The sequence below is a fragment of the Podarcis vaucheri genome (assembly GCF_965113315.1).
Source record: "Podarcis vaucheri genome assembly, chromosome: 7".
Lineage (NCBI taxonomy): Eukaryota > Metazoa > Chordata > Lepidosauria > Squamata > Lacertidae > Podarcis > Podarcis vaucheri.
Genome location: NC_138765.1, coordinates 86,919,599 through 86,946,913, shown reverse-complemented (window position 1 = coordinate 86,946,913; position 27,315 = coordinate 86,919,599). Strand labels below are relative to the sequence as shown.

The 27,315-nt window shown below is 47.6% G+C and overlaps 1 protein-coding gene and 1 long non-coding RNA gene across 2 annotated transcripts in view; one reads left to right on the top strand and one right to left on the bottom strand.

Annotated features, from left to right (window-relative positions):
- Positions 1-27,315, bottom strand: part of ANTXR1 (ANTXR cell adhesion molecule 1) — a 126,481-nt gene that overhangs the window by 24,770 nt on the left and 74,396 nt on the right. The window contains exons 13-14 of the mRNA XM_082230144.1: positions 24,430-24,525; positions 14,186-14,227 (exon numbers count right to left, since the gene is read on the bottom strand). Coding sequence (XP_082086270.1) covers positions 14,186-14,227; positions 24,430-24,525 — 138 coding nt within the window. The remainder of the gene's footprint in view (positions 1-14,185; positions 14,228-24,429; positions 24,526-27,315) is intronic.
- Positions 25,768-27,315, top strand: part of LOC309536584 — a 179,789-nt gene continuing 178,241 nt past the window's right edge. Inside the window, exon 1 of the long non-coding RNA XR_014221647.1 lies at positions 25,768-26,356. This is a non-coding gene — a long non-coding RNA (uncharacterized lncRNA). The remainder of the gene's footprint in view (positions 26,357-27,315) is intronic.

Here is a 27,315-nt window from a genome sequence, read left to right as displayed (position 1 = left end):
TGAGCCCCTTCCGAGATAGGCACTTTGACTGCATAGACAGACAGTGTGGCTATGGAGCAATGGGGGGATAGCCTGCAAGGCTCCCCACATTCTTTCAACGGATGCGGACCTCTTTATGCTTTTAAACAGTGTGTTGTGCAGCATCGACATGGCACATAGGAGAATGGGATATAGTGAAAGTCTTGAAAGGCCTCTCACTCTCTCCACCAGATGTTCCCTTTGTCCTCCCCCCAAAGGTCTGGCTGCATGACAGGGCTGTGAACTACAGCAGCACGTATGTAACCATCCCATGTTATGTGTGTGTGTTAATAAGGGCAGGACTTCTAACATGCAACCCTGCTGTTTCTCATTCGGATCAGGTGTCCCTCCTGGCTTAGAGCTGTGCTCATTAATTCAGCCTTGCAGGAGGCAAAACTAACTTCTAATGCCTTAAAGAATTAGAAGCTTCAGAAGCCATGCGCAAGAGGTATTTCCTTCGCCTGGCAGGAGGTGTGGAATGTGATCTGTTATCTCCAAAATATATAAACGTGAGGCCCGGAGAGATGCTTTCAGGGGTGGAGAAGCATGAAAAAAGGTGCCGCCAGTACTTGCTCATGTTTGGAAAAGTGGGGAGCCTGTGTGTTGCATTTTCAGGAGCACATTTGCACCCTGAACTGAAAAATAACAAACTCTGCATATAAATATGAGGAAACTTTGCAGGCGGAAGGGCTAAAAACCTGCTCTGAACCAAAGAAGCAAATTGGAGAACCTGAATTCTACTGCTTGATACCACACGCTGTGCTGTAACAGAATCAGAATGACAAACATATCTGTGGTGGGGAACTGGTGGCCAATGGGCCAAACCAGGCCCCCAGATGGCAGCTGACCCAAGACTTCTGTCAGACAGAGGAGTCACCACACCCTATTTATTGGTGAGAGGGGGAACTTCAAGAAGGTTGCAAGCCCACGTCTTGCTTTCGTGCATCCTCTACTTTCCCTGCCCTGGCTCAGTGCTACGGGAGTCATAGAACCACAAAATTTTAGCTTTGGAAGAAACCCAAAGAGTCATCTACTCCAGGGGTTGGAGAACTTTAAAAGGTGTTCTTAATCTGGAGGTATCCATCACAGAAACCCAAAGGAAAAGGAGGCAGGCTCCAAGTGACAAGAGAGGTCTTTATTGCATACAAACGTATGTAGGGTCAGCCTCCTAAAAACATAAGAGAGAGAGAAAGGCAGGCTGCGTTTTGATGCTTTCTGGCATCTTCCTTTACAGCATAGGTGATGACCACCTATCAGACCATTGCTGCAATCACAGCCACCTTTTCCATCACAGCTACAGTCAACAACACACTTTCGGCATTCTTAAAGCACTCAGAGATCTTCCAGCCCTTCTGAGTAGCTCACTCCGGCTTTTTCATTTTAATAACACATGAAAACACGTAACCATCTTTCAGTGCCTTCCTTCGCTGTCTTCTGACTTGTTCTTGCTCTGTGCCTGCCAATCTCTGCTTTCAGTTAATGATCTTTCTGTTCTCTTCTCGACCAAAGATTTGGTGCGATTACTACGTTTGGCTGATCTCCTTGTGTTTCGTTTCTTGTGTCGTATCTTATCTGTGTTCATTTCATTCCTTCCAGTTGCGCTAGGAACTGTAGGAGAACACAAGGCTTGTGCATACTTCTGCTTAAAAAAACACACCAGCCCGTCTGTTCTATGAGGAAAGGTTCAGATTTCAGACTGCAAAGCTTTAACTGCGCAAATAATGAATTTAGAGATGAAATAAAATGGGGGAAATTCTCCTGCACAGGAATCACAGGATGACGAGGACATGACTCCTCCTCTTCCTCATAACGCTAAGTTGACTCCCGTCCCGACAGGCAAGTTGCCTCTCATCACTGAAGTGGCAGCACAGAATCACAGAACTGCAGAGTGGCAAGGGACCCCAAGGGTTAACTAGACCAAACCCCTGCAAGGCAGGAATCATAGCTGGAGAGGGATGTCACGTCAGCCAGTGTGAGCCAGTGTGGTGTAGTGGTTCAGAGCGGTGGACTCATAATCTGGTGAACTGGGTTCGATTCCCCGCTCCTCCACATGCAGCTGCTGGGTGATCTTGGGCTAGTCACACTTCTCTGAAGTCTCTCAGCCTCACTCACCTCACAGTGTTTGTTGTGGGGGGGGGAGGGAAAGGAGAAAGGAATAGACAGCATTTTAAAAAGCAGGGACATCACCTTGCCAACAAAGGTCTGTATAGTTAAAGCTATGGTTTTCCCAGTAGTGATGTATGGAAGTGAGAGCTGGACCATAAAGAAGGCTGATCGCCAAAGAATGGGTGCTTTTGAATTCTGGTGCTGGAGGAGACTCTTGAGAGTCCCATGGACTGCAAGAAGATCAAACCTATCCATGCTGAAGGAAATGAGCCCTGAGTGCTCACTGGAAGGACAAATCCTGAAGCTGAGGCGCCAATACTTTGGCCACCTTATGAGAAGAGAAGACTCCCTGGAAAAGACCCTGATGTTGGGAAAGATGGAGGGCACAAGGAGAAGGGGACGACAGAGGACGAGATGGTGAGACAGTGTTCTTGAAGCTACCAGCATGAGTCTGACCAAACTGAGGGAGGCAGTGGAAGACAGGAGTGCCTGGTGTGCTCTGGTCCAGGGGGTCACGAAGAGTCGGACATGACTAAACGACTAAACAACAACAAACAACAACAACAAGGGTAGTGATAAAGCGGGATATCAAATCCAAACTCCTCTTCTTCTTCACGTGACATTGCTCCTAGCTAGGCCAGCCTTCCCAAAATGGGTGCCCTCCAGATGTTCTGGGCTACAGCTCCCTTCATCGCTGACCATCCCTCCTTTCACCCACAGTCAGAGGCAGAAATGACCACCAACTTGGACGGCTTTTATACGGGGATGAGACAAATTCATGGAGGAGGAGAGGGCTATTGATGGCTCCTAGACATGCTGCTATTCTCTGCCTCCACAGTCAGAGGCCTTATTGCTTCTGAACACCAGTTGCTGGAAACCACAGGAGGGGAAAGCGTTGCCCTTGTGATTGGGTCCTCCTTGCTGGTTTCCCTTTGTTGCATCTGGTTTGCCACCGTGAGAGCAGGATACTGGACTAGATGGGCCACTGGCCTGATCCAGCAGCCTCTTCTTACGTTCCAGGGCCATACGAATGTCAGAAGGATCCCTCTAGCCCTCTGTGGCTAGCAGATGGCCCTGGCAATTACCAGGGCAGGAGCACAAGAGCTTTCCTCCTGCTCAAGATGCCAGGGTGTGCAGCGTCTTTCCTGAGGAAGCTAATATAGCCATCGTAACTAGTCTCCGCAGGCAGCCTTATTCTATGTGACTCTTCCTAACCCCCGTTTGAAGCTCAGTTTGTGGCCACTGACCACATCCTGTGGCGGCAAATTCCATAGTCCAAGTATGCAATGATGTGCAAAGAAGGGCTTCCTTTCGTCTGCCCTGCATCTTCCAGAGGTCCAGCTTCCCTGGATGACCCCCCTGTGGGCCTGCTTTCTCCACACTATGCATAATTTTATAAAATATCTGTCATCTTCCTGCAATCTCCCTACTCATCTCCCCCCCCCCCCCGCTAAAATGCTGTTGTTTAAAACCATGGGACGGCTGAAGCAGCCACTGCAAAGAAGGGGGCTGACGCAGTCAATTCAAAGGGCACTCTTTTTGGGGGGGAGCACTAAGGGGCTATCAAGGCTGGCCCCCCTGCCCCAAGGGCTCTGAGGGGAGTGAGTAGGGGTGATGGGGGCTGCTGCGCTCGGTCTCCAGGTGGCCAAACAGCAGGCTCCTCTCCAATGCAATTCTGGGCCTCATCAATAGGAGTATAGCATCTAGATCAAGGGAAGTAATAGTGCCACTGTATTCTGCTCTGGTCAGACCTCACCTGGAGTACTGTGTCCAGTTCCGGGCACCACAATTCAAGAAGGACACTGACAAACTGGAACATGTCCAGAAGAGGGCAACCAAAATGGTCAAAGGCCTGGAAACGATGCCTTATGAGGAACGGCTAAGGGAGCTGGGCATGTTTAGCCTGGAGAAGAGGAGGTTAAGGGGTGATATGATAGCCATGTTCAAATATATAAAAGGATGTCGCATAGAGGAGGGAGAAAGGTTGTTTTCTGCTGCTCCAGAGAAGCGGACACGGAGCAATGGAGCCAAACTACAAGAAAGAAGATTCCACCTAAACATTAGGAAGAACTTCCTGACAGTAAGAGCTGTTCGACAGTGGAATTTGCTGCCAAGGAGTGTGGTGGAGTCTCCTACTTTGGAGGTCTTTAAGCAGAGGCTTGACAACCATATGTCAGGAGTGCTCTGATGGTGTTTCCTGCTTGGCAGGGGGTTGGACTCGATGGCCCTTGTGCTCTCTTCCAACTCTATGATTCTATGATTCTCCCCTGCCAAGCCTGGAACTGGCTACCTCTGGCCTTGGGGTGAGGTGGGGGGGGGACTCTGGCTCTAGGGACCAGGCAGCCAGCAGCAGAGAGACCTGGAACCGAGGGCAGTTGATGGAGAGAGCAAGCCCTCATCTCCTCAGGGCCACCTGGGGCTCCTCTTAAAGTGGTCCAGCCTGCAAGTCCAAAGTAAGAAGGAGGGCGCTGGAAAACTCTGGCCTCAGACTTCTCAGCCCCCTAAAGGGTCAGGCGGGCAGGTTTTTTTGGCTCTCTCGGGAAGTTGTGGACTCTTCTCCATTGCAGGGGGTTGTACTAGATCAGGGATGTCCAAGAGTGATCAACTGGTTGATTGTGGGGGGTCCGTGGCAGATCAACAACTTAAAGAGACCCCTGACCATTAGGTCCAGTCATGACTGACTCTGGGGTTGCGACACTTATCTCGCTTTATTGGCCGAGGGAGCCGGTGTACAGGTCATGTGGCCAGCATGATTAAGCCACTTCTGGCGAACCAGAGCAGCGCACGGAAATGCCGTTTACCTTCCCGCCGGAGTGGTACCTATTCATCTACTTGCACTTGACGTGATTTCGAACTGCTAGGTTGGCAGGAGCAGGGACCCAGCAACGGGAGCTCACCCCATTGCGGGGATTCGAACTGCCAACCTGATTGGCAAGACCTAGGCTGTGGTTTAACCCACAGTGCCACCCGTGTCCCTTATCAACAACAATAGATCACTGCCTGTTTTTTCACAGATCGCAGTCTCTTGGAAGTTGGACATGCCTGTACTAAATGACCCTTAAGGTCCCTTCCAACTCCTTATTCTGTGATAAGGAGGAGTTTGCACATGTGCAGCTGGGGGGCGGGAAAGGTTGCCCGGGCAGGGAGGTGGCATTTTCTGGTTCGCCTCAGGCAACAAAATGTCCTGGGCTGGTCCTGCAAGGAAGGAAGGAAAAGAGATGAAACTGCAGCAGCTCTGGGTGGCTTGTCAGGGATAGTGACATGCCTGGACAGAGGCCCCTTTGGCCTGGTTCAGTGCTGTGGTTGCCTTGAGTGTAAATCAGTTCAGTGCATGGTGTGACTCTTTGGATAAATGTTAAGGGTGTAAGTAGGTCGTTTGCAAAGGACTCTGCTCCATGCAGGCAGACTTCCCACTTTACTAGATCCTCTGACATGCCGGGGAGCTTGAATGGAACTTTTCGTGAGGGTTTTGTTTTATCATATTTCTTTTCTGCTGCTTGAAAATGGGAAGGAAAACCATCCAAATATTTTCTTTTCTTGCCCTCCCTCCCTCTCTCTCTCTCTCTCTCTCTCTCTCTCCTGCTCTCCTCACTTTGTTACTGCAAAGGCCTTCGCACAACAGGAAATACCAATGCTTAAGACACTCTCCGCAGGGCCTTAAAAACCTTGCAAGCCATTTAAGATTTTGGGGCAGGAGGAGTCGACAGGCCAGAAAACTCAAAACAGCAGCAGCAGCAGCAGCGGTGCCGAATCGAAGAAGAGAAAAACACAAGAAGAAGCCACGCAAATCCCGTGACAGGATGGAGCTTTTCAAAATACGTCGAGAGGCTCCATTTTCTGTGCTGTGAGCAAGAGAAACATTTGGAGCAGCCTTTCTCAACCTGTGGGTCCCCAGATGTTGTTGAACTACAACGCCCATCACCCCTAGCTAGCAAGCCCAGAGCTCAGGGATGAAGGGAGTTGTAGTCCAACAACATCTGGGGACCCACAGGTTGAGAACCGCTGATTTGGAGGAAAAGATGCTGCCAGCAGAATTCCTCAGCCACTCCGCTAACCCACTTGACCCCACACAAGCAGAAGCTGCCCCCGTGCATGTTTTGGACCATGGGTCAACCACGGTATTTTGCTGGCCCTCTTGAGTGCGGATGGGTGCCCGTCGCCATAATATGGCATGCAATCCTCTAGCACAGGCATAGGCAAACTCGGCCCTCCAGATGTTTTGGGACTACAACTCCCATCATCCCCAGCTAACAGGACCAGTGGTCAGGGATGATGGGAATTGTAGTCTCAAAACATCTGGAGGGCCGAGTTTGTCAATGCCTGCTCTACCAGTTCAAGGCAGAGTAAAGGACCCAGTTCTCAGAACCAGGATTAGCACCTGCGCCGCCACACCCAGAAGGCAAACAACAGCGGGTGGCCCGACTGGGTGCACCAGTATGTTCCGGTGGTTCCTGAAATAAAAAAGCAAGCCCCCTGCCCCTTGCAGACCGTATTTCTCCCTCTTTTTCTTAAGGAAACAGCCATTTCCTGGTCAACACAGGAAGAATAGTTTGACATAGTCTCCTCACTGGTGCTGCTGCTGCTCGGGTAAAACACCCCCACCTGAACCAGTCAAACTTCCAGGAAAGTGCATTTAAGGGGACTAGACATTTATATATCTATATCTGTTTTAGCTACAGTTTGAAAAATATATTATTTTTTTTGCAAGAAGAGATCCACCATCACGAAAACAGCAACCTCTCCTCCAAAATACTTATTTGTCTCACATTACAAAATTTGGAATCATCTGTTCCTGAACGAGCATCATTTGTTGGCAACGTCAGAACGTTTCTGCTTCCAAGAGCCCTTCAAAACACATGGAAAAAGCATCCCATCAGCTAGGAATGAAACAAGATTAGGAAGAGCTTGGGTATCTGTCATACCCCTTGACCGCTTCAATTCTACCAAATAATTTTTGCTTGAGGTAGATCTATTTTCTGAGCCTTCCCTCACACATTTTCCTGATTCTTCTGTGATCCCCAAAGGCTAGAGGTAGGTTGTTTTTTTGATATGAAAGTGAAGGTTCTATGGTGCTAGAAACAGAGCTTGTGTAGTGATGAGTCTCTAGTGTTGTGGACTGTGCTGCAGCTATTTGGCAAGAAGGAGGAAAGCTTTGGCAGGTCCAAATGCCATTTGAGGCATTTCTGATTGGGCTCCACCTCCATCCGTTCCAGCCAGCATGGCCAATGGTCAGGGCTGCCCAACAACACCTAGAGGGCCACAGACTAGAACTCAGAGGCCAGAGACCAGTTGCCGGGAAATACTTAAAAATATGACATATGTTCTCAGGATTCAAATCTGGCATCAAGAGTCTGGAAACAAGCCACCTGTCAGAGATGACCATATTTTTTTGCTCTATAAGACTCACTTTTTCCCTCCTAAAAAGTAAGGGGAAATGTGTTTGCGTCTTATGGAGCGAATGCAGGCTGTGCAGCTATCCCAGAAGCCAGAACAGCAAGAGGGATTGCTGCTTTCACTGTGCAGCGATCCCTCTTGCTGTTCTGGCTTCTGAGATTCAGAATATTTTTTTTCTTCTTTTCCTCCTCCAAAAACTAGGTGTGTCTTGTGGTCTGGTGCGTCTTATAGAGCGAAAAATACGGTACTTCTTTCCAACACAAGCCGTTTCAATAAAATATAAATATTACAATATCTATTTTCTATCTTGGAGTTTGGGATTTTCTGAAGTGGGTGTTGGTGATTTTTCTATTTTTTGCTCCATTACTGCATAGATAGATAGAAGAAAGAAAGAAAGAAAGAAAGAAAGAAAGAAAGAAAGAAAGAGGGAGGGAGGGAGGGAGGGAGCAGTCAGACATGTGGAGTCTATTTGACGTGATGGGTCAACTGTCACCTGACTGCCAGAGGATGAGTTGCAAAACCAACAATGAAAAGCAAAACAAGAACCCAACATTACTTGATTTATTTATGTTTTGATGCCGCTATAAGAAACAAAAACAGCTGACTGAAATGTTCTGTTACTCACTCTTTCCTTGTAATCTAATGAGCACTCCTGTTTATTATTACCAATAGTGAAAGTAAAGCTACCAGGCCTCACCAGTATGACCAATGGAGGTATAGAATTATAGGACTGTGGAGCTGGAAGGGGACCCCAAGAGTAATCTAGTCCAGCCTCCTGCAATACAGGAATCACAGCTCAAAAATCCCTGACGTGCGGCTATCCAAGCTCTTGTTTGAAAACCTCCACTGAAGAATCGTCCACCACCTTCCTAGTAGGGTGTCTGTTGCACTGCTGAACAGCTCATACCCTCAGAAAGTTATTTCTAAAGTTTCTTGCCATTGGAATCCATTGGTTCAAGGGAGAAGAGTCGGTGGAAGAAGACTGGAGGAAATTTAAAGACTATTTACAGAAATATTGCAAAATTAAGGAATGTTAGAATGATGTTGGATTGAAGTTAAGTGGTTTCTAGCTGTAATGGTTTAAAAGAATATGGAAAAATTGGATTTTTAATAGGTAAAAATTTAATGTTATAAAATATTAAGATTAAAGATCAGGATAATAAGGAGGGAAAGGAATTGCTGAACTAATAAATTGAACTGGAATACAAAAAAGGGAGGTATGAGGAGGTCCGGGAAACAAGTAAATGAAAGATAAGTGACGAAAAGATGGAATTATTTTTAACTGTTTTTTATTTTCTATTTTTTCTATTTTTTCTTTTTTCATTATGTAATACTGTGAAAACTTTAATAAATATTTATTTTTTAAAAAAGGAATCCATTGGTTCAGGTCCTCTCCTCCAGAGCAGCGGAAAACAAGCTTGTTCCATCTTCCATGTGACATTTTCCGGTATTTGAAGATGAAAGCAATGGTTAACTTTTTAGTTTTAGTTTGGGAAGGCAAGCAGAACAGCTCAGAGATTCTGTGTGGCGGGGTGCCGACAAACAAAATATGGGGAGGGGGGGAAGTCCAGCCCCACATCCTCGATCCCATGGCACATGAATACCATGTGAATGACCATGCCCATCAACTTTGCAGGGGACCCTCAAATATTTTATGGGGACTGCGGAAGGGACCTCGGCCCCAAGAGTTGGCTCCTAAGATGTGCAGTCATAAGATGTTTAAAATTTCAGTTGCCACTGGCTTAGTGAACTACAGTGGTGCCCCGCAAGACGAATGCCTCGCAAGACGGAAAACTCGCTAGACGAAAGAGTTTTCCGTTTTGGAGGTGCTTCGCAAAACGAATCTCCTATGGGCTTGCTTCGCAAGATGACAATGTCTTGCGAGTTCCTGCTGGGTTTTTTTTCCTCCCCCCCTTTTTCTAAGCCGCTAAGCCGCTTATCAGCTGATCCGATCAGCAGGTAAGCCGCTAAAAGCCGCTAAAAGCACTAATCCGCTAATCCTTCAATGGGCTTGCTTTGCAAGACGAAAAAACCGCTAGACGAAGAGAATCACAGAACGGATTCTTTTCGTCTTGCGAGGCACCACTGTATTGCTTTGGCTACAAGAAGCAGCTTCCTCTTCCCTACCTCGGCGACCCAGTGTTGCTTGCAAAAGCTTCACCTTCCAGGCCCAGAACCTGCTTCTCATCTGTTCCCAATCACATCGGGGTTGCATTCAAGTCCCACACCCTTCCCTTGAGGTCCCTGGCTCTGCTACAAGGCGCCATTCTCCCCGCCTTTGCCCTTCCCACCAGCGAGGCGTGAGCCTGGGGTGACCGGGAGAGGAGGGGGAGACGGCCTGTACAACACACTGGTGGGTAATAATGCATTTCCTGCTGCACTGAGCGCCGTTGCTCGCCCTCCAGTTTATTTAACTGTATCTGCCCATGAGATCTTTCAGGGAGAGGGAAAAAGGAAACAATCTGGAAAGGAATAATAAACACAGATAAAAGCTAGACCAACAGCTCTGCAGTGCAAATGGGCGGCTGCCAAATCTTCACCGACTCCGAAAGCTACAGGGGTGTGGGGTTGCTGGGCCTTAATCCTCCTACACCTGCAAGAAGCACTTCACTAACCTGGTACTGAGGCTGGACCCCCTATTAAGTCATGCTTTCGGTGGAAAAGCAAGATGCATTTGGCAACAGATCCAGAATAACACATAAACACAATAAAAAAATTCCTTCCAGTAGCACCTTAAAGACCAACTAAGTTAGTTCTTGGTATGAGCTTTCGTGTGCATGCACACTTCTTCAGATACCTGAAGATACCAGATAGGTATCTGAAGAAGTGTGCATGCACACGAAAGCTCATACCAAGAACTAACTTAGTTGGTCTTTAAGGTGCTACTGGAAGGATTTTTTTTATTTTGACTATGGCAGACCAACACGGCTACCTATCTGTAACATAAACACAAAATCGGGTTCGAGATTCCATTCAGTACAGCACAGGAGTACAACTCTCTGGGGATGGTATTTAAGGTCTGTAATGATTCTCTGTGTTGATTCCTATGAGTTTTCAAAGATCCCTCATATTTATTGAAAACTTTGGTGTTTTATTTTAAATTAACAGTTGACTAGCTACTTTCTTAGGGACGCGGGTGGCGCTGTGGGTTAAACCACAGAGCCTAGGACTTGCCGATCAGAAGGTCAGCGATTCGAATCCCTGTGACGGGGTGAGCTCCCATTGCTCGGTCCCTGCTTCTGCTGACCTAGTAGTTTGAAAGCACGTGAAAGTGCAAGTAGATAAATAGGTACCGCTCCAGCAGGAAGGTAAATGGCGTTTCCATGCACTGCTCTGGTTCACCAGAAGCGGCTTAGTCATGCTGGCCACATGACCCGGAAGCTGTACACCGGCTCCCTCGGCCAATAAAGCAAGATGAGTGCCGCAACCCCAGAGTTGGTCATGACTGGACCTAATGGTCAGGGGGTCCCTTTACCTTTTTAGCTACTTTCTTAACAGTTGCATCAACCTGAAGGACGAGAATGTTGTTAAATGAGAAGGGGTCTCCTCCTCCTCCCCCCCCCCGCTTGTCTGCCCAGGAAGGTGAAGTCTCACAGTCTGCTTGAAAGACCAAGATGATCAAGGGAACAGCTGAGGCAGCTGAGGTGGTTTAACCTGGAGAAGAGATGACTGAGAGGCGATGCGATAGCCATCTTCAAATATCTGAAGGTGGTTTCATGTGGCCAGCTTGGTTTCATGTAGCCACTGTGGGGCAGTGCAAGTGTGCCTTCCACCAGCCGAGGCTGGTCCAACAGCTGTGGCCTCTTCTGGCCAAAGTGATTCTACTCTGCTAGCAGCCAGATTAGACTATTAGAGGGCCATCCTTCCCTTTTGTTTATTGAGGAATCCTCCTTCTGGTCATTACCCAGTCTGTCATTAGTTTGGTCTTTCTGACACTATCAATGATCTGAGTGAAAACAATCTTAGTGAGACACACTCAGCTGACTGACTCCTGAAATATCAGCCTTTGAATATCAATCGCTGCACACACACAGACTCATCCAGCAATCATTGACCAACAATGCCATGCCATGGTTTCTCTTTGGGGGGGTTCACCCTGGAGCTGAGGACCCTCCCCCCCTCCATTGACATGTTTTTGGACAGATCATATGGAAGGAAAGGTATAACTTGCTCCTTCCCTATTTCTTTCTGTCTCTCTTGCCAGTTTTCCAACTTCCATTGCTCCCCCTTCCCTTCTCCCCTGCTAAAGCATAACTGTGCAGCAGCCTTGGGGTCTCTGCCAACTCCTTTCCCACTCCCTCTATAACCCTTTCCTCTCTGGGACAGCCTTCAAGTATACTGCATATTATTTTAGTCTTTTAGCAAAACTTTCCTTTTCTGGAAAACCTTGGGCTTCATCCGATATTCCCTCCTAGGTACCTCACAAGGGCACTCCACTACCTAGCCTAAGGTTCCCAAAGCAGCTTTCAACAACCTCCAGGTGTTTGGAACTACAATTCCCATCAGTTGTGCTGCTTGGAGCTCATGGGAGTTGTGGTTCAAAACATCTGGCGGGAACCAGGTGGCCAAAGGCTGTCCTACAGTTAGAATAACCTTTGCTGGAACTTGTGGATCCAACGAAGCTGAATGTTGGAAGATTCAGGGCAGATGAAAGGAAGCAGATGTAACTATGGAACTCCCTCCCACAGGAGGCTGGGATGGGCACTAACTTGAGGATTAGACAAATTCATGGAGGAGAAGGCAGTCCCTATGCCTCCAGAAGGTCCTGCTTGCTAGTTTTCCACAACTGTTCTCACACTTCAGCCACTGTGAGAACAGGATGCTGCAGGCGGTTCTTATACAGTTATACATTTTGTTGAACATGTTAGTTTCTGAACCAGCTCTGCTAGACCAAGAGCACCATGAACTAGATAGAACCAGAACCACAGAGAAAAAAGATTCCTCTGTCACTGGAGCTAAATCTCTGCTCCAGTCATTCATGCTTATTCACTATGCGACAAGGTCACAAGCTTTTATGGTTGAGAACCCCATGGGGTGATATCTTAGGAAGTTGCACCCACTTTGGTTGAAGCCCAAATACTGAATGCAAATGGTCTCTTACGAGCTTATGTGAACCTTCCCTGAAGTAAAGCAAGCTGGTTCTAATGTACTGGACACACTTCAGAGCTGTGGCCGTTGCCCCACTTGTTTGTCCCTTCAACATGGGTAAGATGGGGGCATGCACCCCTTCTCTATTGCCCCAAGATCCTGGAGGAGGCTTTTTGGGGGAGGTGCGTGCTTTCCTCCCTGCCCTGTGCAAGCCAATGGAGGCCACCTCCATCAGATTATTCAAAGGTGGAAAAAACACCCTAAAAATGACTAGTGGAGGGAAGCCCTCCATTGGTGTGGACTTCCACTCCTCCAAACTATTACCCCTTGACAATGAACAGGGAGACAAAGTGGTCTGAGGCAAAGATACCTCATATAGGAAACAATGAGACTGAATCCATGTCAAATCTTGACTCAAAGCTCATTGGTCCATCAAGGTCAGGATCATCTGCATTACCTGGCACCAGCTCTCCAAGATTTAAGACAAAAGCCTTTCTCAGACCTACAGGGAAATGCCAGGGTTTTAGCCTGCAAAGCCTGTCTCTGACACTGAGCTGCAGACCTCCCTCAGTCTACCCAGGTCAACAGTGCTTGGGCTCAGATGCTGAAACAGCAATGGCTTCTAGGAGTTCAGTCTCTCCCGGAAAAGAACACAGACGATTGCTTTGGTTTTGCAAGAAGGCTCCTCTCAACAGAAGTCATAATCACCTTTTTTGCTAAATTGCAACCATGCTACTGAATGCAACGGACCTGCCAAGTGTGTCTATCGCTAGTTGTTAAGTGGGCAAGATGACATCAGTTGCAAGCATTATCCAATTACAGGCTGGCTAGTGGCTTGGCTCTCTTGCCATGTGGGTGAAGAAATGGACCCGAGACAACAACACAGCAATTCAGATTTGGGAACTGAATCGAACCGTCCATTTCCATGAACAAATGCTCAGGTTTGCACCCAGGAGAATAATCACCAGGACACGGGATTTTGATGGTGTTGGTTAGCTTGGGCCTCACTCAAACTGAAGTTCTCAATGAAAACAAACAAGCAGACCTCAAACGGCAACATAATTCAAGAGGTTTCACGATTCAGAGCAACATCTGGAGGTTTCAAAGAAAAGGAGACGATCGACAGCAAACAGATTGAATTTCACATCCAGTATCCTATCACTGCATGACATGGCACAGTTTGAATTAATACGAGGGAGATAGCCAGCACATAACAGACACACAGGAGAGGGGAAGGTGATTGGCCCAGTGGGCCAGATCCGTATCCGTCCCCACCAGCCCTACAGGCCAACTTTGACAGGCCAGCAGGAAAAACCCACCTGTCAATCACCTGGTGCCATTACAACCTACCTGTCAAAGTCCCTTGCACAACACTCTCCAGCTGGTTGTCGGGTGATAGAGAAGCACTGCAAAAGGAGCTTTGCAAGTCCAAGGCTCAGTGCTTCCCTAGCCACAAACAGAGGGCTGGCAAAGCTGCTTTCTGCAGGGGTGGACGGCGCAATTGAGTTCCCCACAGGGCAAAGACACAAAGCAAAGGCAAGAGGAGCAGTTCAGAAGCCATAATGAAGTGGGCACTTACCTCGCTGTCTTCCATGGGGGGTGGGGGAGGCTCCTTAATGATCTAAAAAGAATGAAGAAGAAACACAGGGGGTTAGTCCATAGCCAGGCTGCTCTAGTCGGGTTTTAAACTCAGTGAAGACTCACTTCCCAGAACATGTGAAAAAATGGTTAGAGAGTAGTTCTAAGCATGGACAGTGCATGGACAAACTTTCTCCAGCTATCAAGTAACTAAGAGAGGTGGATGGAAGAGAGGCCCGCCCCTTAGCCTGAAGGGCACCAACACTTAGGTGTAGCTCTCACAAACTGCCTCATTCTTTTGAAATGCTGACCAGGACGGACACTTGAGTAGCCAGCTAAGGTCATTTCTTACAAAGAAACTTGTCTGACCAGTTCAGCAAGCTCTTCTCTTACATCCTAACCCTCCCTGAGTGCAGGACCGCAAGAACTGGAAGGGGCTCAGGGCATCATCCAGACTGACCCACACCAAACCCACAAGAATACGTACTCACAGAATTCACATTTTGCCTAATTGATTTGTTCCCTGGCACACAGCAACAAGGATCAAGTGTAGCTTTGTCCCCCGCCCATCTCTCCTGGATAGCTCTGAGGATAAAATGTGGGATGGATGAACACAGATGCCAGCCAACACTCCTTGAAGGAAGGGTGGGATGAAAATTAAATAAATACATTTATTGAAAGTACATTGAGTCCAGAATTTTACTCTGCATGTGAGGGGTTGTGTTTGGGCTTTCTATTAAAAAAATAGGCCTGGGGTCTTCACCATAGAAACTGTCAAAGCAGATGCGAGTGTGAGGCTGCTATTTCTTGCACATACACACACAAAAAAGCATCTCCAACGTAGCAAGGAGCTGGCAAATGCCACAGCGATTCTCTCCAAGAGTAGCATGGAGTCCATCCAGCAGGAAAGCGAAAACAGAGGCATGGCAAGCATCTCTCCTAAACCTCAGATGCAGCAGCCTTGGAGAGGAACAGAGAGCTCAATCTCTCCCTACGTAAGAAGGAGCAAAATAAACCAGGCCAATGGAACTACAGGAGGTTTAATTCACCAGCACCACACAAATCAATAGGTATAGGTCAGTGGTTCCCAAACTTTTTCTGGAAAGCCTGGTGCCATAAACTCACCCCAAGTGCCCCCCCCCCAGGTAATCCCCTACAGTGGGAACCACTGTACAGATCAACTGCTGGCTTGAGATTTTGTGCAGCCCACTCTCTGGGCCCCACCTCCTCCTCTCCAAGCCCTTGCCTGCCCACCTGTCTTCTTTGAAGAGCACTCGTAGCCAAGTAAGATTGTCTTCCATGAACACAGTTTTAACAGTGAGCCAATATGTGACTGTGGAGGCCAATTTTGGATCCACGCGTCCTTCCACAGTGGGGACATAGGTTTCTGGGCGGGAGTTGATCATGGTGAGGGTCTGCCAAATGTGCCTTCCTCTTAGCATTTTTCATCCTGAGTTTGAGTGTCTTCAAAATCCATGACACCTTTGGTAAAGGCTGTTCTCCAGTTGGAGTACTCGCAGGCCAGTGTTCCCCAATTTTCGTGTTTATACTACTTTTTATTTTAGGTTTGCCTTGAGAGAGTCTTTAAACCTCTTTTGTTGACCACTAGATTTCACTTTCCATTTTTAAGTTTGGAATAGAGTAGTTGCTTTGGAAGACAATAATCAGGCATCTGAACAGCATGACTAGTCCAACGAAGTTGATGTTGAAGAATCATTGCTTCGACACTGGTGATCTTTGCTTCTTCCAGTACACTGGCATAAGTTCACCTGTCTTCCCAAGTGATATGCAAAATTTTTCAGAGACACTGTTGATGGAATCTTGTGAGGAGTTGGAGATGGCATTTGTAAGTGGTCCATGTTTCACAAGCATATAGTAAGGTTGGCAGTACAATAGCTTTGTAAATAGGCATTTTAGTTTACCTGCAAATGTCCTGGTCCTCAAATACTCTGCACTTCAATCAGGAGAAAGCTCCACTCGCAGAGCTCAGGCGATGCTGGATTTCGTCATCAGTGTTGGCCCTGTGCCCAGGCAGGAGAAGTGACTGACATTTTCCAATGTTACACCATTGAGTTGGATTTGTGGTGCTGCAGAGGGGCTGCTTTGTGCTTGTTGGTGCAGCACTTTGGTTTTTTTAGATGTTGAGCAATGGGCCAAGCTTTTCATAAGCTTCTGCAAATATATTTAGGATTGTTTGGAGGCCATCCTCCGAGTGTGCACACACTATGTTGTCATCAGCATATTGAAGCTCTATGATGGAAGTTGTGGTGACCTTACTTTTTGCTTAGAGTATGCCCTCCCTCTCAGGGCCCAATCCACACAAGTGCCCAGAGGGAGAGGCCGCTGAAGAGTCTTCAACATGCTCTTCATTCAAGGGAGTATCTGAAAGAGGGTTTTCTCCACCTCCTCTCCTTCTTTCATTTGATGAAACCCACCAACAAGAGGTGTATGCAGTGATGGACAAAGAAAGTGCATAGTTAATGGATGGAACTCACTGCTGTAATATGTCATGTTGGCTTCCAGTTTGCATAGCTGTAGAAGGGGATTAGATAAAATTGATGGTGGAGGAGCATTTACTAGCTGTTGTAGTGGATAGGATATGCTTTAACAGATAGCCTACATATCAAGAGATGCAAAAACTGTAAAAAGAGAGTGTGAAAGGATATTGTTAAGAGAATCTGCTTCTTCATACTGTCTTGTGAATGTGTCGGTACTGTTTGTGCCTTGCTCAACAGGGCTCTGCTTTTAGGCCCTTGTGGAGAGGGGCCAGAGAAAAGCTCTCCCCGACTTCTTAGGGTCTGCAATGTTCCAGTCCTCCTCTTTCAAGGCAGCAGCACTGGAGTCCAAGTCCTGGGACCAAGATATGTCTATGCTCTAAATGTTTGCATTTCATTTTCAGCTCCAAGAATGAAAAATGTATACATGGACAGCTTTGTTTAACATGAAACATATACCGCCCTGTGTCCATCCCTGCCACAGAGGGGGACTGAGATTAAAACCAGACATTTTCCTTTCCTTTTTCTTTGTTTCCACTGCTCAAAAGTACGAATGGCAAGCACCATGCTATGAGCTGATGGCATAAAGAATGGGAGCAGCAGCAGCAGCAGCAAAGCACACTGGGTCACTGAGTGAAGCCAAATGCAGTAGGTGTTGCCCCGTAATGTCTCGCCCATTTAGCTTCAACAGGCAGAGACTAATTTCATTCACAGAAACAACAAAAAAAGCTAGGCTAAAAACAACGCACCACTTTAGACCCAAAGCATCTAAATCTCATGATGGATACTTCTTCACGCAGCGCATAGTTAACCAATGGAACTCACTGCCACAGGGGCAGTGATAGCTACTATATTGGATGACTTTTTAAAAGGATTAGACAAATTCATGGAGAAGGAGGCTATCAGGAACTCCTAGCCATGATGGCTACGCTCTACCTCCACAATCAGAGACAGCAACACTTCTGAATATCAGTTGCAGAAAGCCATGGGATGGGAGAGGGCTCTTGCACTCATATTCTGCTCCCTGGATTCCCACGGGCATCTGGTTGGCCGCTGTGAGAACAGGACGCTGGACTAGATGGGTCCTTGGCTTGATCCAGCAGGAATCTAGCCATTGCTAAGCTTGCAACTCGTTCCAAGGAGGTTTGCAAAAGAAAACTTTCCGCTGGGTTGCCTGGTGCTGTTTCCACTGTGCGCGTTTTGCTCAAGATTATTTCTCACAACTTCCCTCTTATGTTTCTTCGCTTAAAATAATAATCATCAAGCAATGCTATTTTTCTGGAAAGCATCCTAATAGGCCAGATAAACAATGCTTGTCATTAGCTCCATGGCTGGAAAGGGCGGCTGTCAAACCATTCTGAAGCTCATTATTTCCTCCAGGCTGATGGGAAAATGTGTAAGTTCCACTGTAATTGTTCCTTGGGGGTTACAGCTGAGCATCTGCATTTCCTCTCCAGCTTCATCCTCAATAATAATCAAACATTCTTCAGTTATTCTTACATTCCTCTTTCCTCCAACATTTCAGATCCTTTGGGTTAATTAAATTCCAGGGTGAGAACCAAATTTTTCCAAACGGATCCAACATTTCTTTTCTCATCACCAGATATTTCCATGAGAATTATGGCATTTGGAGTGATGCTTTCACAGAATCATAGAATTGGAAGGAGCTGCCAAGGTTCAGCTAGTCCAACCCTCTGCACGGCAGGAATCACGGGTCAAGAATCCCTGGGAGATGGCCATCCAAGCTCTGTTTAAAGACTTCGAATGAAGCAGAACCCACCACCTTCTGAGACAGCCCATTCCACAGCCCAACAGTTCTTACCATCAGAAAGTTCTTCCTAAGATTTAGCCAGAATCACTATTCTTGTCATTTGAATCCATTGGTTCTGGTCCTTTCCCCCGGAAGCAGCAAAAAACAAGTTGGCTCCATCTACCCTTCGCATATTTGAAGATGGCTATCCTTTCACTTCTCAGTCTTCAGGATAAACATCCCCAAGTCCCTCAACCGTTGCACATAAGGCTTGGTTTCCAGACCCCTGATCCTCTTTGTTGCCTTCCTCTGCACACCTTTCAACTTGTCAATATCCTTCTCAAACTGGACGCAGGACTCCAAATGAGGTCTGACCAAGGCAGAATGTTGTTCAGTCGTTTAGTGGTGTCCGACTCTTTGTGACCCCCTGGACCAGAGCACGCCAGGCACACCTGTCTTCCACTGCCTCCCGCAGTTTGGTCAGACTCATGCTGGTAGCTTTGAGAACACTGTCCAGCCATCTCGTCCTCTGTCATCCCCTTCTCCTTGTGCTCTCCATCTTTCCCAACATCAGGGTCTTTTCCAGGGAGTCATCTCTTCTCATGAGGTGGCCCCAAAGTATTGAAGCCTCAGCTTCAGGATCTGTCCTTCCAGTGAGCACTCAGGGCTGATTTCCTTCAGAATGGATAGGTTTGATCTTCTTGCAATCCATGGGACTCTCAAGAGTCTCCTCCAGCACCATAATTCAAAAGCATCAATTCCCCAGCGATCAGCCTTCTTTATGGTCCAGCTTTCACTTCCATACATCACTACTGGGAAAACCATAGCTTTTACTATACGGACCTTTGTTGGCAAGGTGATGTCTCTGCTTTTTAAGATGCTGTCTAGGTTTGTCATTGCTTTTCTCCCAAGAAGCAGGCGTCTTTTAGTTTCGTGACTGCTGTCACCATCTGCAGTGATCATGGAGCCCAAGAAAGTAAAACCTCTCACTGCCTCCATTTCTTCCCCTTCTGTTTGCCGGGAGGTGATGGGACCAGTGGCCATGATCACAATAGAGCAGGGCTATTATTTCCCTTGATCTTGACACTCTACTTTTTTTGATGCAGCCTAGAATTGCATTGCCCATTTCTGCTACTGCATCACACTGTTGACTCATGTTAAGCTTGTGATCTACTAAGACCCCTAGATCCTTTTCACACCCCCAACCTGTATTTGTGGATCAGGTTAGTCCTATCTCAATGCAGAGCCTTACATTTATCCCTATTGAAATTTCATTACATTACTTTCTTCCCACCATGTCCTTGTCTTGTCTAGAGTGTGCAAATGATGTTCCCTTGGCTGGCCATTCTGTGGACAGGATGCTAGACTAGATGGGCCACTGGCCTGATCCAGGAAGCTCTTCTTATGTTTTTTTGGGACTCCCCAGCACAAGTTGTGCCCCTGGCAGGGTTGCTCACTCCTGCTCTGTTGCAATTCTGCTCCCAGCTAACAACAGAAAAGCAGAACCTCAGGAGTTCAGTTAAAGGGAACTCTGGTCTGCACATGCTGGAGAAGAATGAGGTTGAAATGGGGAGGCATTGGAATGTCCACTAGGACACTCCATGCTGCAGATCAACATCCTGAAAGAATGAGCCAAGTTGCAAGAGCTACAACTAAGTGATGGTGCCCTCAAGGCTAATGGGAGGCAGCTTTCTTCCACTACCACCCTCACCTAGCTGCTAGGTATGAGAACAATATCCAGAGAGTGTGTGCTGACCTGGAAGCAACCTGGAAACAGGAGACACAGAGACATGCTTAATCTGTGCAGGATCCAAAGCTGTGACTCATAGTGAGGCAATATCTGTTGGGGTGCTAATATTGTGAGCCCATTCTTCCTATGCCCATTTTCTATATATGAGTAAATAAAACCATATAGCCTAAAGACACCGCAGTCTCCATTGACCTTCATTCCACGGAAAAAAGGTAAAGGAACCTTTTAAGTTCAGTTGCGAACGAGTGTGGGGTTGTGGCGCTCATCTCGCTTTACAGGCTGAGGGAGCCGGTGTTTTTCCGCTTCTGCAGACAGTTTTTCTGGGTCATGTGGCCAGCATTACTAAGCCGCTTCTGGCAAAACCAGAGCAGCGCACGGAAACGCCGTTTACCTTCCTGCCAGAGCAGTACCTATTTATCTACTTGCAGTTTGACGTGCTTTTGAACTGCTAGGTTGGCAGGAGCTGGGACTGAGCAATGGGAGCTCACCCTGTCACGGGGATTCGAACCGCTGACCTTCTGATTGGCAAGCCCTAGGCGCAGTGGTTTAGACCACAGCGCCACCAAACCCTGAATAAGCACCTGGAACCACTGGAATCTCTCACTGCTCAGAGATTGGGATGCCATGTAACAATACCTAAATTGTTCCCTACATTTAAAAAGAAGACAAACTGCTGCCAAGTAGAAAAGTAGCAATGCAAAGAGTACAATAAATTAGGCTAGAAGCACCCTTCCTGATGTGCTAAAAACAGCATCCCCCTCCCCACCGTTTTGAAGTCTGAAGTGGCACAGGCCAAACTGCCAGTTCAGGAGTCTAACATCTCATTCTCTTACATGTCCGGATGGGGCCCCTGCCTCTCATAGCTCCACCTGCGTATGACACCTGCTGAAATGAAAGATGGAGGAGGTTTCTGCCTGAGCCAGAACACACACACACTAAAATCTCACTTACTGTCTAACTGACCTCGGTTTGACATCACCACATTTACTGTAAATTGGAGTGATGAGCCCAATCTTTCATCCTTTCTTCGACAGAACACACTGGAGAATCATCAACAATGATGCATTTGGAAACTATGTTTATCGATGGGTGTTTGCCAGGAAGACCATTTGGTCCAGAAAAATCCATGGCGCTCCTCCACTGAAGTCGGTGGATTTAATTATCCCCAGCCCCCAAATGACGCTGGCCATTTATCTCGCCTGGAGCACAGCTGGGTGGGAACGGTTTCCATTTAAATTAAAACACATGCTTTACTCAAACACACCTATCAGGAGGGCAACCTGTTCTGGGACCCACTTTCTAAGGGTGGATACACACAAGGTATCAGTATCTGGGCTAAAATAAAAAACCAAGGGAGAAATCAGACATTCTGCACCCAGTTCTCCAGATTCTTTGCCCGGAAAACTTCCCCCTCCCACTTCCTGCATAAAACTGAGCAAAAAATTGTGATTTATTCTATTTTATTATTAAATAACATTTATGTTTTGTGTGATTGTGTGATTCAGGCTGTAATCCTGTGCAAAGTTACCTAGAATTAAGTCTCACTGAATTCAGCGGGACTTACTTCTGAGTAGAAGTCATAGGGTTGTGCTGTCACTCTGCTTTTCATAGAACTGTAGAATTTGAAGGGACCCAAAGGATCATTTGAGTCCAACCCCCTGCAAATGCAGGAATCACATCTTTTGCAAAGAGTTGTGCTGGGCACAGAAGCAACTTGCTCCCTGGCCCCCAAACATCAGAAGCAGCCGATTCTTCTGCCCCTCCATCTCCATACATATTGTGAAGGTTACATCTCTCTCTCTCTCTCTCTCTCTCTCTCTCTCTCTTGGTTTGAATACTCAAAAGCATCATAGAAACACATTGAGAAGAATTCAACACTTAATTGATCATTCTGTCAGCTAGGGTTGCCGTATTTCAAAAATGCAAGATCTCATAATACGCAACAAAACCGGACACCAGATTTTCCTGGACACAGTTTCCGATGGCTCAGACATATAGGAACCCTAGTAAGCACGGGCATTCCAGCTTGGCAGACAAAATCTCCACCCCCTGTGCTGTTCCGGGGGTGCACCTGACCCCCTCCCAAGTAAATTGGGAAGGGGGGAGGGAGGAAATCCCCATTGTGCAAGCAGAAGGCTTTGTACAGTTTCCACTGACGGGACTTCTGAGGTGAATCCCACTCATTATTTGTTATCAACAACAATATAATCACCACCAACATTTCTTTATTATTTATTGTATCATGTTTGTATCCCCCCCCTTCCTCCAAGGATATCAAGGTGATAGTACATAGCCCCCCTCCCCATTTTCTCCTCACGCCCCTGTAAGGTCAGTTAGGCTGAGAGGGAATGACCGGCCATCAGGTTATCTGGCGAGTGGCCGAGGGATTTGAACCTGGGTCCTAACCCAGCCCTCTAAGCACTGTACCACCCTGGCTCATCATCACAGGCATTGCCCAGCACTTTCATGCCTCCTGTTCTAATCATGAGGTCTAGAAACATGCGTAAAAATCTGCATCCCAAAGTGCCACATTTTGTGCCTTTTTCTGTGCTCCTAAGGAACTGCACACTGGGACGCGGGTGGCGCTGTGGGTTAAACCACAGAGCCTAGGACTTGCCGATCAGAAGGTTAGCGGTTCGAATCCCCACAACGGGGTGAGCTCCTGTTGTTCGGTCCCTGCTCCTGCCAACCTAGCAGTTCGAAAGCACGTCAAAGTGCAAGTAGATAAATAGGTACCTCTCCGGCGGGAAGGTAAACGGCGTTTTCGCTCGCTGCTCTGGTTTGCCAGAAGCGGCTTAGTCATGCTGGCCACATGACCCGGAAGCTGGACACCGGCTCCCTCGGCCAGTAAAGCAAGATGAGCACCGCAACCCGAGTCGTTCATGACTGGACCTAATGGTCAGGGGTCCCCTTACCTTTTAAGGAACTGCACAGCAAACAGATTTCTGGAGAAGTGCAACAATTTACTAAACAGCAACTCACCATGGTGTCTGCTCAGATACCACTCCAAGTCCAACTTGGTGCCCTTCAGAAGTTTTAGACAACTGCCAGCTGTGCTTGTTGTGGCTAATGGCACTTATTTTTAAATAATCCGGAAGGCCCCAGGTTGGGGACACCTGCCCTAGGCCTTCTGCAGATACCTCAGTCTTGGGTCCTTGGCTGCTGCCTGCCTGTGCATCCTGGCCCATGGTCCCTAGGGTATTAATCTGATAGGCATGCCAAGATGGAGGCATACCACAGCTCCTAAGATAAATTTGAAAGCGGGATCACTTCCGACACAGTACGCAAACACAGTTTTGTTGCTGTTGTTCCATTGCTGCTTCTGGCCCAAAACACCCTTCCAAATTTCACACCACTAGTGGCTAACACCCCTTCGAAATACCTTCAACTCTCCAAGGGAGACTACAGCTCCCTTGCTACAACAGCTCCCCTCCTTGGCTGCCTGGCTGTTTCTGGGCAAAATTCAAAATGCTGGTTATGGCCTACAAAGCCCAACATGGCTTAGATTCGTGTATTTTATCTGTGTTGTTTTAATTCATGTAAGCCACCTTGAACCCCAGTCTGGGGGAAAGGGGGGATATAAATTTTATTTAAATTTCTATAAAATTATTTTTAAAACCCCCCAATAAAATCAAAGAAAAATTACAACGTGGAATCTAAAACATAGATTAGTTTTTTCCAAAACAGGTTAAAATTCTCATCAGCTTTCCAAGCCTCTGGGTAGGCTTCTCTAAACAAAAATGCTTTTAGCAGGAGCCAGAAATGATACAGTGCTTGATCTCAAAAGGGAGGGAGTTCAAAAGTTTAGGTACTGCCAAACAAAATGATTGCGTTCTTCCAAATGCAGAATCAGTATCACCGTATGTGGCACCTATAATAGTGCCAATTCCGATCGAAAAGCTCAAAAAGGTACTGCTCAGATGTAGGCTGGCCACTCCACCTGCTGAGAGCCCAGGAATGTGCCCAGGCCCAAGTAGCAGTGGGGCTGGAAAACAGCTTCTGGGGCTGAGCCCTGCTTCATATTGTGCCCCAGATGTAGAAAGAGTTCCCGCTTTGACCTCTCAGGGACACAAACTGGGGCACCTGAGATGGGAGGAAAGCGAGATCCCTGGCTTCGTACAAAACACTTGGCAGAGCAGATGCAGGTTTCTGGTGTGAGCGATTTCCTTGCTGCTCGAATCATTGGCCGATCCGCACAGAGGAGCTGCTAAAGAGGGAACGGATCCCAGTGTGGGCAGGAGGAAACTTACCACGGTGCAGCAGAGAGGCCAGAACCACCAAAGCAGAGCCAGCGCCAGCAAAAGGAACAGGATCAGCAGAGCAATGGCCAGGATCGTCCCATCAGACTGCAGAGGAGAAGGCAGAAGAGAGCAAGATCAGTGTGGGAACAGAGGACTGGGAGATTATGGGTGGCGGCCCGGGACCTGGGAGACCTGAGTTCAAATCCCCGCTGGGTGACTTTGGCTGAGTCACTGCCTCTCAGCCTAACCTACACCACACAGAGTTGTTGTGGGGATGAAATGAGCTGGGGGGGGGAACCACCTTGAGCTCCTTGGAGAAAAAGTTGGGTTAGAAATGCCATAAATAAACCAATCCCTGTCGCACCACAGAGCTTACTTAAGGGAATCACCCACCCCCAAACCTACACCACAAGGCTGTTGTGAAGGTAAAGGTGTAGAAGAAACCACCTGCAGCGCTTTAAGTTTTTGGGAGGGAGGCTGGATAAAATAATAAAAGCAACAAAGGCTACTGCAAGTAGAAAGTAGAAGCCCCTCTCACCACTCTCAGGACACTCCTGCTTCACAGATATGCAGGTGTTTAGCCTGGGAAAAAGGCCAAAAGGAGATATGAAAGCCATCTTCAAACAGCTGGTGGGTTTCTGCATGAAAGATGGAGGAAGTTTGTTCTCTGCTGCTTCAGAGGGGAGGACCCGAACCAACCGATTCAAATCACAAGGAGATTCCCTCTGCCTGAGAAAATGGTGCAATTTGCTTCCTTGCAGGTTTTTAAACAGAGGTTGGATGGCCATCTGTCAGGGATTATTTTGCTGTGATTCCTGTACTGTGTGGGTTGGACTAGATGACTCTTGGGGTACCTTCCATCTCTACAGTTCTATGATTACATGAAAAATTGAGTGCTTTGCAACTCCAGGATGCAACACTGATCTGGTCTGAGCATCAGAAGACAGAGAAATGCATGGAACTTTGAGCTAGAGAGAGATTGAGGCTCAGCCATAACAAATTGAACTTTCCCTTCATTTATCAGCCTAAGAAATCAGGGGCCCCAGACACTTTATTTGCTAAATATCAGCTGCATTCCAACAATGCTCTAAGTCAGTGTTTCCCAACCGGTGTTCCGCGGCACACTAGTGTGCCGCGAGACGTTGCCTGGTGTGCCGTGGGAGGGAGGCGGGGGAGTCGGGCGGTGAGAGGCGGGGCGGCGGCGGCGAGGAGAGGCTGCCCAGCGCGGGGCTCTCGTCGTCTGCCTGCCTGCCTGGCTGTGTGGCGCTGACGTCACGGGGCTGTAACGTGCCCCACATAGGCACACGCGGGGCGGCGAGCGAGCTCCCTCCCACATCCCAACGCCGCTCGCTTCGGCCGGCCTACTGGGCTGTCGCAGGCGGAAGGCCTGCGCATGCGCGAGGTTTTCGCGCCTTCGGGATTCCCTTCACGCCTTCCTCCTCCCGGGTCCTTGAGAGCGCGGGAAGCGGCAGCGCGAGACCGGCGTTGAGCCTGGTAGGTATTGCGCTTGCCAAGGCAGTCATTTGGGAAATGAAAACTTGCAAAGCAAGCAACCAGTTCAATCTGAAGTACGTGTATGCTTAATATCCTGTATCTGAAACCTGTTCTGCCCCCTCCCCCACACTTGGTGCCATTTTCATCTACACATGCAGCAGAGTAAGTTGACCCAGAATAGTACCAATTCAGATGGCAGATGGGAGAATGACAGTGCTGAATGCTTTCCCATGTAGAACAGTCCCTGCAAATAAAAACCTAGCATATTTGGAAGAGGGATGCTAGCCTAACCATTACCTTCTATGCTGTTACTATTTTTTTATTTTTTTTTTACATAAGTAAAAAGTGACCTTTCCCCATCTGGCATGGTGGTGTGCCTCGAGATTTTTTTCATGAAACAAGTGTGCCTTTGCCCAAAAAAGGTTGGGAAACACTGCTCTAAGTTATGGTTAGGACCTGAGGATCATGAACCAGTGCTGTACTCATGTACTCTCTCCTCCTGTTAAACACGGTCAAACCACAGTTTGTTGTTACACCTTTTGCAGCAAAGCAGGCTTGATCACACCAGACTTCGCACCTTCAAATCAGAACTGCAAAATAGGATCACAAACCCCGGCTTGAGAACTTGGTTTGCAATTGCAAATGGCACTTTGCTCAAACTAGGACGTAAACTGTTCAGGTGTGCCGATGGGGAGGAAGGAGCAGGCATAAACAGAGTTTGTTCCATCTCCAAATCATGGTGTATAGGTTCATCTGAAGGCAGCCCCCATTTCTGGAGTGCCTCACCCCTGCTCTTTCTCCAAGTTAGGAAAATGCTCTTTGAATGAATTATATCACGTTGCTTCCAAATTTAATCTCAAGTATAGACTATTCGCTTCCAGAGACCAGTTAATATTTCTGAGCCATTCCTCACTGGTGTCATCAGGCTTTTGGGATAAGCAAGCACAGACAAAATTCGGTTTGGCCAGAGTTCAGCTCAGCGGCTTTGGTTTTAAAGAGCCAGACAGTTAAAATAACAAAAGTGGGGGGTGGGGGTGGCAGAATGGCCACATAGGGAGGCTGCTTCTGACCTAAGGTAGCAATCAAGAGCTTTGCTGATCCTGGCGTGTTGAGGAGGTGGGGGTTTCGGTGTAGGTTCAGACATGCACAGCACTTGAGGACTGGCCAGCAAACACACCAGGCTCTTGAGTCAGAGCACCAATTTCTCTAGCTTAGCAGCAGAGACTGGCTACAGTTCTCCAGAGCCTTGGGCAGAAAGGCCTCTGCTAAAGCTGGAAACTGGGAACCTTTGTATGCAGAGTGTGTGTTCTGCCACAGCGCATGTAGTCACATATTGACAAGCATTGTGTTGGAGGCAATGTTCGAAACCCTGAGCTCCTCCTCCTCTTTTTCTAAGGAGTT